At 38.1% G+C, this 11,073-nt stretch overlaps 2 protein-coding genes across 2 annotated transcripts in view; one reads left to right on the top strand and one right to left on the bottom strand.

The window, feature by feature from the left end:
• Positions 1-2,050: 2,050 nt before the first annotated feature.
• Positions 2,051-5,544, bottom strand: LOC124135110 (mitochondrial potassium channel-like). Its single transcript, XM_046500311.2, has 2 exons — positions 5,201-5,544; positions 2,051-4,298 (listed from the first exon to the last, which is right to left on the bottom strand). The coding sequence occupies exons 1-2, from the start codon at positions 5,411-5,413 to the stop codon at positions 3,447-3,449; spliced, it is 1,065 nt and encodes a 354-aa protein (XP_046356267.2). The 5' UTR covers positions 5,414-5,544; the 3' UTR covers positions 2,051-3,446.
• A 128-nt stretch (positions 5,545-5,672) lies between these two features.
• Positions 5,673-11,073, top strand: part of LOC124135079 (origin recognition complex subunit 5-like) — a 44,541-nt gene continuing 39,140 nt past the window's right edge. The window contains exon 1 of the mRNA XM_046500277.2: positions 5,673-5,811. The gene's annotated coding sequence lies outside the window, so the exon portion shown is untranslated. The remainder of the gene's footprint in view (positions 5,812-11,073) is intronic.

Below are 11,073 nucleotides of genomic sequence, written 5' to 3'. Positions count from 1 at the left end.
CTATTGTGGTCAAAACACTGTCCACGTGGTCACTGCACTTAAGGATCAGATCGGGGTTAGAATTGGTCTTCGGCAACAAATGCTTGCCGCGAGAGGCGACTAGGGAGATCGGTGGTCAGGTCTTTTGCTGTTAGTTTCAAGTACCAGGTTTTGAAGTTTTCTAATAATTTAACAGATAAAGGTCTTTAACAACGCCTAATACCATACCATTCATAAAGCATGGAGTGGTTATCTACACAATTACATGTGAGAAGACACCCCAGTGGCCTTGTCATGTGCTGCAATTCATTGTTCATAGTCAGGTCCCTCAGGCAATGGAAATCTGTCGATCCCAATTGTGTGGATCGATGCTCATGATATTAATCACTGGATTGTCTGGTCCAGACTTGATTATTTACAGACCGCCGTCATATAGCTGGAATATTGCTGAGTGCGGCGTTAAACAACAAACAAACAAACAAACGAACAAACTAGAAACCTATGACCTTGGGTTCGAATCCCATATTTACTCTGATTTCGTTTCTAGTTTTGACAGCACCTATGGGTTCACCAAATTGGTAAAAGTCTACGACCCACAACATACATAGTGATATATAACTGAAACACTGTTCAAACTGATGTTAAACCTCACTCACTCACAAACACCACTTCCCGTGAAGATCAGGGTCTTCAGCAACACATGCTTGCCATAAAAGGTGACTATGCTTGTCGTAAGAGGCGACTAACGGGATCGGGTGGTCAGACTCGCTGACTTGGTTGCTGAATGTCATATCTCAATTGTGTGGATCGTACTCATGATGTCACTCACTGGATTGTCTGGTCCAGACTTGATTATTCACTCACGGTCATATAGCTGGAAATTGCTGAGTTCAGCGTTAAACAACAAACAAAACAAAAACAAACTTTATAGCACAACTAGGACTGATAGGAACATTAGGAACATAGATACCCACATCTAGTGACTGTGCCCGTTGCTTTGTGTTCTGAAAATAATTTAGTCTGAACCAGACTCACCCAGAGTAGGAAAATGTGAGCAATGAACCTTTGTCTGCTTGTGTATGCTCATATATGATTGTGAATGTTTTAGTTGACCTGTGTACACTCTTCAGACTTCCCACTAGACAGACCAACAGCTCCTCCATGTGGAAGGAACTGGGAACAAGCAAGTTAATATTCCTATTTGTGAACCATGCAGGCACTTACAAAAGCCAAACTATAGAACAATGTAGTGTATATTTTGCGCCAAGTAACACCATAACCCTACCTATTAACCTGGACAAAAATAAAAAGTCTAAGAATTATTATATCCTGCATGTATCTAACCTGGAAGTTGAATATTCTAATTGTCTCCATTGATTCCTCTGACTGTGTGGACTTTGAAATTGCAAGGGATTCACATTATCAAACAGTAAATCTGAAAGATCTTTTCTCTGTGTAAGCAGAATCTCATCTAAAGCTACTAGAAAGAAATTGGTGTGTATCATAAATCTTAAATGTGAATGTGAATAATTAATTTGCTTGTTTTTTCAAATTGGTCTGATGCCTTTATGAACTGACATTATTGTAGGCTCTCTTCAGGAGGTTAAAGTACCGTGAACTAATTGTCCCCCTGTATGACACGTAATTCCTATCATAATGGATGTAACTATCATCAACCAGTGTTTTAAACCAACTCACCACGGAACATTTTTTTAATAGTGGCTAGTATTGTGCACAACCACCCGTAGCGTTGTAAATAATATTGTTATGATAAAATATGTTTGACAAATTTGTTTATAAATATAACTTTGTATTCATGACTCAATTGAATACATATCAACTTGTTCTCGTCGCCATATGGCTGAAATAATTCTGATGCGACATTACATTTTAACTCACTCACTCACAACATTTCTTTCCTGTTAACATAAAATTATGCAAATCTTTAATCTCTTTTACACTGGAACACTCATTAATTTTGGCACAGCCTCAGAGATGTGGAAGGGGACATAACTTCAGCGACATTACCTCCCTTTGTCTGCAGCACTTTTTCCAAATAAATGCCAACATATTTCACAGCCGAAACAACTCAATCTCCGATTTTATTCAGTAACATATTCTCAACAGGCAATTATCACACAGTAACATGTCACATAAATCACAGACCTTAATATTCCTCATCCAACAAACGGCGTAACAATCCATCTAATGCAAATAACTGTTTAAATGTTCTAATTACTTGTTTGTCTATTGCTACTTGTGTTATGCTTTTACCATTATTATATTGCAGGTACTGTCTGCTACACCACCATGCAATCTGACATAGAATCAGGTGATGTGCTTTTGAAAACATGCAAGAAATGTGATGTTAGCTCGTAAAATAATAAGGGCCTCAAAAAGCAAAATAATAAACCCTAAGCCCTTAAAAAGAGGCATGGTGCTTATTATCTTTAACCATGCTCCTTCCCTGGCCTTGTCAAGATTTGAGGCCATCTTCCATATTCTTCAATTGACAAAACCTCAATCAATCAAATTAACTCACTGCAAGCAATGTAATAATTAAGACTACTGTAATAATCAGGACTTGTGTCATGAATCAGTTACTCTATAATCAATGTACCTAATGACGTCTAATCTCAGCCACATCCCATACACTCCACATTTCATAACCTACATATTACAGAAACAAACACACTCTTACATGCAACATTTCAGCCTCTGAGGACATATACACAGAGATTGTGTTCCTAAGATTCGAAGAACCCAATAAATGAACAATCCAATCATTTCACATAAACAACGCATCTACGTCATTTGATCTATACTTGATGTTATTAAAACCATTATCATCATGGGTTCAAAAACATCTTTTGAAGGATTTGTGAAAATATTACAAATTTCACAATGTTTTTCTTATAATCTCTACTTTGTTTGATTAAAGCAATAAACCGTTCATCAGGATTCTCATCAAGCCACACAAAAGTGATCATCACAAACTCTAGGTGCTGTTTGTGTTTTCAGGATTAGAATCAACTTGTTTGCAAGTCAAAGGTGATGTACTACATATTGGACAAAAGTGTCATATCTTCAGAGCAGAGAAGACCTCCATCCTTTACATCAAATGTCCACATAGATATCTACAGGTTCATCTTGCATGACTAGTCCGCTACATTTAATTGAAAAGTTGGGCTGATAAATAAATAAATCTTAAGGTGTTTTTTTAGGTGTCTTTGATACACATTTTTCCTATTAGCCTGGGGGTGGTGGGGAAGCCTAGACATTAAGACCCGGGTTCTATTCCCCACATGGACAAGTTCGGCTAGTTTGGCAAGGGTGGAAACTGGACTTTTAATAGTCAGTTAACTCATTTGCCTCGGGAAGATGGTTTTTGCTGGAATATTGCTAAAAGCAGAGTAAAGCCCAACTCACTCACTCACTCCTATAGAACCTAAAAGAACACTGTTACTTCAGCTTCCCTTAAAGAAGGACAGGATGATAGGTATTGTGAGAGCAAGGGCACCGTATATAAATGTTGCTGACGCCAGGGAGTTCATCTTCATCTTCCATTCCAGGTTATCCTCAGTTGTCTGTAGAAGTGCCTTCACTTCCGGCCCAACATACACAACACTCGTTCCCTCTTCATCCTTCCGCGACAGGCCAAGTATCTTCTTGATGTCTTTTATTTCTGCATTTAGAAAGGATTCCTGCTTTACCAAAGTTTCCAAAATTTTATCTGTTTGTTCATGGAGGGTGTGTTTATTAGCCATCGGAGCAGGGAGTGTGGCTCTCACAGTGGAGATTCCTTTCTTGTCAATGGCCGATTTTAGATCTGTCAGAAAGCTGTCAAAGGTATCAAACTGGGTTCTTACCGCACTACACAGCTGGAGTGATAGATCTTTCAACTCCTCGTTACTGGATACAGAAGTGTGTACAATTCCTTTCATCTCTTTCATTCTTAGATAATTATTGACAGTTGACCCAGTGATACCAATAATTGCTCCAATGATTGATCCGATTATTGACCAATATTTTGTTTTCTCTGCTTGAGCCCGTTCCTTCTCGTGACCTTCACGAACTGCAGCACTAAGGAGGGAAAAATACTCTCGTTCCTGTTTTTCTAGGTTTCGTATATCCTCGAGCATCTGGTGCTCTTCTCTTATTATGGAGTGCTCCATTTTGACAATGTCAAGATAACGATCATCAGATTTGTTTGTCTTGTCAAGTTCTGCACTGACCGATTTCAGCCTTGATTGGATTGTTCCAAGCTCTTGTTGTTTTGCACGCCGTTCTTCTTGAGATGACAAGAATCTATTTTCTCTCTTAAAAAACAAAGAAAAATTACTCAATAATAAACTGAAATTAAATATTTCGTAATTCACATTAATAAAGAAAATTTGTTCTATTTAGAAAATGACAAAAATATATTTTGCTAACTCAAAATCAAAATATATAATGTAGATAAACTTTTAGCAGTTAATGATTATACACTGAACATGATACAACGTCTATTATGTGCAGTGCTTAGAACTTATCACATATAATTGTCTAAGCCCAGTTCTGTGTGTTTTTAAATCAGGCATGAAATAATTTCCGAGTGAGACGTCACATGCCTGATTCACTTCTTACACAGTCCGTTCATGTGCTTTTCATCTGTTTCATTTTGGACAAGTCATACACATTTAGATAACAGAACTTTCAGTGGTCACTGGAGCAGAAAAATGCTCTCGCGGAATAAGGCGAGCACAGCCTATAAGCTCGGAGGTTATTGGTTATTCTTTACAAACAAAGCTTCAGAACGTATGACTTCTTGTCCCTATAATCAGGGGGAAAGGATGGCCCAGGCACCTAAGGCACAGTGCAGAGTTTTGTTGCTTTGTATGTTAGGAACCTAATTTAGCAGGGCATGGTATTATTCCATTAATAGCATCTAAACTCTTCGGCCATGATGCCAAGGCTTCAGACCTCAAATCTGGTTTGTGGTCCAAATCCCATCAGAGGGACTCGGAAATTTCATGGCCACTACACTAATATTATGGGTTTGTCAGATCCATACTTGTACTTGTTGGTTTTACCAAAATAGAACTGTGTATCTAAATCCTGCATCACTTGAGGCTTTCCACCCATATGAAACTGACACACTGACATAACTAAGACTAAATGAACTCTAGATTATTCTAGAAGTTTTGGCACCAGTCGACATGATGAATAACTTCATACAAACCTGCAAGACATTGTTCTGCGCTTCCTTAACAAGAGTGAGTCCAACAAAATCTTCATATGTCTGCATCCAGGAGTTTACGAGGCCCTCTACTTTTGTTTGCCCATTGCCACTACCAGTTTGTATGCGGTGCTTCCGCATGCATAAACTTGGTTTACACAGACAGAAACGCCCCGCTGTAAACAGTCTGCCACTTGAAGCACACAGCCGATCCATGAGTGGTTATACTGATAGCATCAGCTATTACAACAGGCTTGTGGTGAAGTGCAACACCTTCGCAATGACTGTAAAGAAGAGTATTCTGATAAAACAGTTCTACAAGCATGACAGCCTGACAAGTAGATGAGAGTTATCCTTCCGTAATTGTGAAACCTGTACTGTTTTCGGTTCTTCGTGTTGATTTGTCTGTCACTTGATTCAGCCAATCATATGGTACAATTTTACAACCGGTTTAGTTTATTATTTCATAGACGTCGCTGTTGTCAAAATGGCGCTAAAAGTAAAACTTTTTGAGAAACGTGACTGAGAAGGGCACATCATTCCTGCATATTCCCATTTTGACAGAGCTGTAGTTCATCAGTGTTTTTATAAGAAGTCTCCTTCAAAGATTCCATGTAAGTTATTATATTCCAATGTCTCCTTTAATAATTTTGATGTAGACATTGTTCAGATTTCGATACCCCAATTACCAGCTGATTACAGACGGTGACAGTGTAGTGTTGGTACAGTTGAAACAAGAAAATAGTGATGCAAAGCATTAAAATCTAGCGACAAATAGGCATAACTATATATATGTAAAGGATCACTAGGCTCAATATGGACTGATTATTCGGTGACAATGTGCTGACGGCAATGCAACCAGTCATCAGCTGGTGAGTTGGGTGAATAAAATTTTAACTTCGCATCGGCATTATTTCAGCGAAGAGTTATCAGCTGGTAATGGGTTATGGGTTATGAACATGATATAGTGTCAAAGAGTATCTGTAAAGGGGCACTAATCTCTTCTTTCCGTCTGTCTAACACTCCCCGCTATGCCTCACTTGCTGCCGTGAGTCACTTTGCTCGCCATCTCAACTGATGGTGACAAGTGACAGGGCTACCGTCTGTAAGGACAGCTTTAGTGAACTTTGAGGCATTACTAATACACATTTCTGAACAGTCATTGATTACCCATTATCTATGAAGATTTCGATATGACAGAGGCGCATGGTAATTAATTTTTTCAACCTACACAAACGGACAAAGGGAATGGTGGAAGCTCATCAGGATGTCATCGTATGTCGTTATTTGGAAATACCCAATGGTTATAGTTTAATAAAAAAAACGTATCCCTGCATTTTCGCATTTCAAGATTGCTTGGATAATAAGATTACTACTCCCTTGTCATCCGTGTTCCTTGGTATGACACTACATCTGTGTACTTGTCATCATTCACTTGATGCTCGGTTAATGAATTTATTACGGGTATAATTAGTGGTAGCATTCACTCAACATGCTCAAAGTAAACCAATACATGAAAATTATGAAGTATGGGACTAGATTATTATATTTCAAACTGATATTCTTTTTTGAAACATATTTATGATTATCAAGTGTCCTGGGCTGATAAAGGTATTGAATGTTGGGCTTTTCATGTAAAACAATTATTATCATCATATGGTTTTGATTCTGTCTGGTGTAATCAAAATGTTCCAAATGTAAATAAGTTTATTGTTTGTTTTAAGCAAAGATGTCTAGATATAGATCAGCAAACTTGGTTAAGTAAATTAAAAACATTTTCCAAACTTACAATGTATTCACAAATTAAACCATGCATTGTATTAGAAAAATATTTAACATCAATACCTGTTAGAGTATATCAATTTGCTCTTAGTTCTTTCCGTTGTTCTAGCCATAACCTTTTGCTTGAAGACTCTTACGTCTTGCCAAAATGAACATGTTATTAATAAATTAGCTAAATATATTTTTCTTGCTTTTAAGAAACGATAACAGTTTTTCAAATGTATGCAATAATTCAGTTGTTTCACTATGTATATCACTTATATTATCTGGCGTCTGCTATTGTTGTAATGCACTGTGTCCATATTGTATAATGGGCCGGTGGCCTCATTACTGAAATAAACTCACTCACTCACTCAGATTACCTGCCAAAGGTTCCCATTTGGCATTTCTTGTGTCTGGGGTAATTACTGAATCTAAAAATTCAGGTCTGCAGTGGGGTGAAATGTATGTAATGTAATATGCACTTGACAGCACAGCAAGAGAAGAATGATCAGTTGAGTTACAAAAAAAACTTCCATCAAAGGATTAACCGAAAATATGGTCACGTGGCTTCTGTGCATCTGCACGGACCAGGGGTATGTTTGGGTGAGATGTTTCCACTACCTTTCGGAAATGAGATAAGATAAGCAATTATATGAATCAGGATAAAAGAAAAAAAGAATAGATGATATTTTTATCAAACCTAATGTAAAGGATAAGACGTGTAACAATGGTTTCCCTACTAAACCAGTGTTCGAAATCAAGGGCGTGTCTTCACCTTTGGCATCTGAACCTAGAGACCCCCAAATCTTTAACTTTCCAAGTGGGATTTTGACAAGGACACCTTGAATTACATGCTTAATTTTGAACAAAGTAAACATGACGCTATAGAGCTTTGACATGACATTAATTATGTTATTGTTATGGTTATTGTTTTCTGTCTGATCGTTTGAACCCATGGCTACCAGCTACCATCAATTCATTATGTGCAGAGCATTTGCCTGGTGATCGGAAGGTCTCTTGTTCGATCCCCTGCCTGAGTCATACCAAAAGATGTTAAAAGATGGTACTTGTTTTTACCCTGCCTGTACTCAGCATTAAGGGGCAAAAACAAGGACTGGTCCGATTGGAGTCGGTATACTGTGTCTGAGTGGGGTACTCAGTTAAACTGCGGCATGGTTTCTCAGTGGACAAGCGCAATAAAATCGACATTAGTCCGGAATAGTACAAGTAGCCACACACACAAGTGCATGAATGTCGCTATAAAAAGTGCAATAATCTTGGACACAACATTAAACCCCATTTCACCTCACCTGAATGTGACATTTAACCCAAAATTACCTCACAGCTTCGTTTCAATCAGTATAAGACAATGTAGTGGTATTGTGACAAGAGATTTTACTGGAGCTTCTATCAGAAACCAATATTGTGAAAATTAGATCTCATAATATATTCCACTGCCGTGCTGACAGCTTGGGTTTGATTCCCCACATGGATACAGTGTTTGAAGCTCATTGGTGGTGCTACCCCTCCCTTATATTGCTACAAGCAGCGTAAGACCCAACTCACACTCACTCACTGTTCTGTGTCGTGAAGATCCGGGGTAGAATAGGTCTTCAGCAACCCATACTAGCTGTAAAAGGTAACTATGCTTGTCGTAAGAGGCGACTAACGGGATCGGGTGGCCAGGCTCGCTGACTTGGTTGATGCATGTCATTGATCATTGCGTGGATAGATGCTCATTATGTAAATCACTGGATTGTCTGGTCCAGACTCAATTATTTACCGACCAGTGTCATATCGCTGGAATATTGCTGAGTGCGGCGTTTAACAACAAGCAAACGGACACTGTACTGTGCTCAACCATTCAGGCCCATTTCCTTTTTTTTGTTGTTGTTTAACACCGCTCTCAACAATATATTGCTATAATAACGGTGTTCTGTACATAATTGAGTTTGGAGCAGACAATGTAGTTATTGATATCAACCAAGTCAGCGAGCCTGACCACCTGATTCCATTATTCGCCTCTTACGACAAACAAGGGTTGCTGAAGACCTTTTCTAACCTGGATCTTCACGGGTTCCCCCTTTCCTAGTCGACTGACTGTGGCAAATACTACCCTAGTGTAATGCCTGTATCAAGTTTAGTGTTACGACCAAGGTTTAAATCAATTCCCCATCTTTCGAGATAAACTGCTTAAAATGTCAGAAATGCCTGAAGTGTCATATAATCTTCCTATTTTCACTGCAGCAATAGAGACTACAAGTGTCTTGTCAATATAAGTTTCTTAATGCATCAACTTTTTGATCTTTTAGAAACTATTAAGCCTGTAAAGTCTCTATATTATTATTAATGTATATGAGCCTTTCCAGCTTCAGCAATATACAGATTGGTACTAATGTATAATTATTATCTTTTATCGCTGCTCACCTCACTACAAAACAGAGGATCTAGGACTTGAAGGTGAAGAAAAGTATACATGTTCCCTTCTTACTTTACTTGATGAAATGGGGGCAGTGGGGTAGCATAGTGGTTAAAGTGTTTGCTAGTCATCCTGAAGACCTGGAGACCTGGTTTCAAATCAGATTTAATCCCCACATGGGTACAATGTGTGAAGCCCATTTCTGGATTGATATTGCTGGAATATTACCGGTACTAAAAGTGGCGTAAAACCCCTACTCTCTCGAGCACTCACTTACTAGATGTAATATACCCGAGGCTCGATTTATATAAACATGCACCAGTGAAACCTGTTATTGAAAAATGTAACCTAACATTTATGTAAACGTGCATTAAGTGCATGTAAAAAACAATTCAGATTTTGTGTCTGGCTGACTTTTGTCCACACAACATTAATCTTTGAACACATTCAATACCTGTTAAGTATATTTACCCTACTGCATCACTAATCCCAACGTTAGGTGTAATTTGTCATGCCTTGTGGGCTTAACATAATCAAACTGTGGGTACTTAAAGATTTTGTGCACGTTCCTATTGCATTTTACTGCAATACGTCATTAATAAAAGTGATTATGTTTGATTATCTTATGGGAGCATGGTTTTTGTCTGGTGCAACTGGGTTTTCATGTCAACATGCACCTAGTACAAGTTAAATGAATTTCCTTGCATTGAGCCCTGACACCATAGTTCAACCAAACATTCATGATTTATGTGAAACACGTCCGTCAACATTTGGTGTACACAGATGCCTTAGAAGTAAAATCTAAAAAATATCATGCCTCCCTTTTCTCATATCTGAATAGTTAGGTTGAAATTTAATAATTAATTTACTGTAGCTTGTCCGTGAAGCAATATCACTATAGGACTTCTTAGTGATGTTACGATGAATGTCAATAATCAAGCTAATTGGTTACCCAGTATTGATGCAATGTTATTAGTGTTGAAAATGAAATTCTTGACAAGGCGACTAACAGAATAAGGAGTTACGCTCCCTGGCTTGGTTGATGCATGTCTTGGAATCGTGAAGATCTGGGGTAGAATAGGTCTTCAGCAACCCATACTTGCCGTAAAAGGTAACTATGCTTGTCGTAAGAGGCAACTAACAGGATCAGGTGGCCAGACTCGCTGACCTGGTTGATGCATGTCATTGATCCCAATTGTGTAGATTGATGATCATGATGCCAGTCACTGGATTGTCTGGTCAAGACTCGATTATTTATAGACAATCTGAGTGCAGCATTAAACAACAAACAAACTGTATATAGCTATGTATTAACAAGTCTTTTGAGATATAGAATCAGGAGGGAGGTTGTGCATGTATGTGTCTGTCTGTGGTAGGGTGGTCAGGCTCGCTGATTTGGTTCTGCATATCATTGTATCCCATTTGTGTAGTTCGATGCTCATGATGTCAATCACTGGATTGTCTAATCCAGGCCCTATTATTTACAGACCGCATCATATACCTGGAATATATTAAATAACAAACAAACAATAGTAACTGTTGCCATCAGTATTCAGCATACATAATTAATACTTATTATATTAAACAATAATAAAAACATTATAATTCATGTTATATATTATGAATAATAAAAATAATTTGCCGTACCTCGATCTATGAGTAATAATTATACCTTTCAATGATCAGCTGGTAC

The sequence above is a fragment of the Haliotis rufescens genome, unplaced genomic scaffold, assembly GCF_023055435.1.
Source record: "Haliotis rufescens isolate VD_foot unplaced genomic scaffold, xgHalRufe1.0.p SCAF_16, whole genome shotgun sequence".
NCBI classification, from domain to species: domain Eukaryota; kingdom Metazoa; phylum Mollusca; class Gastropoda; order Lepetellida; family Haliotidae; genus Haliotis; species Haliotis rufescens.
Note: the sequence above shows the minus strand (reverse complement) of the source record. Positions and strands in the feature narration are given on the sequence as shown.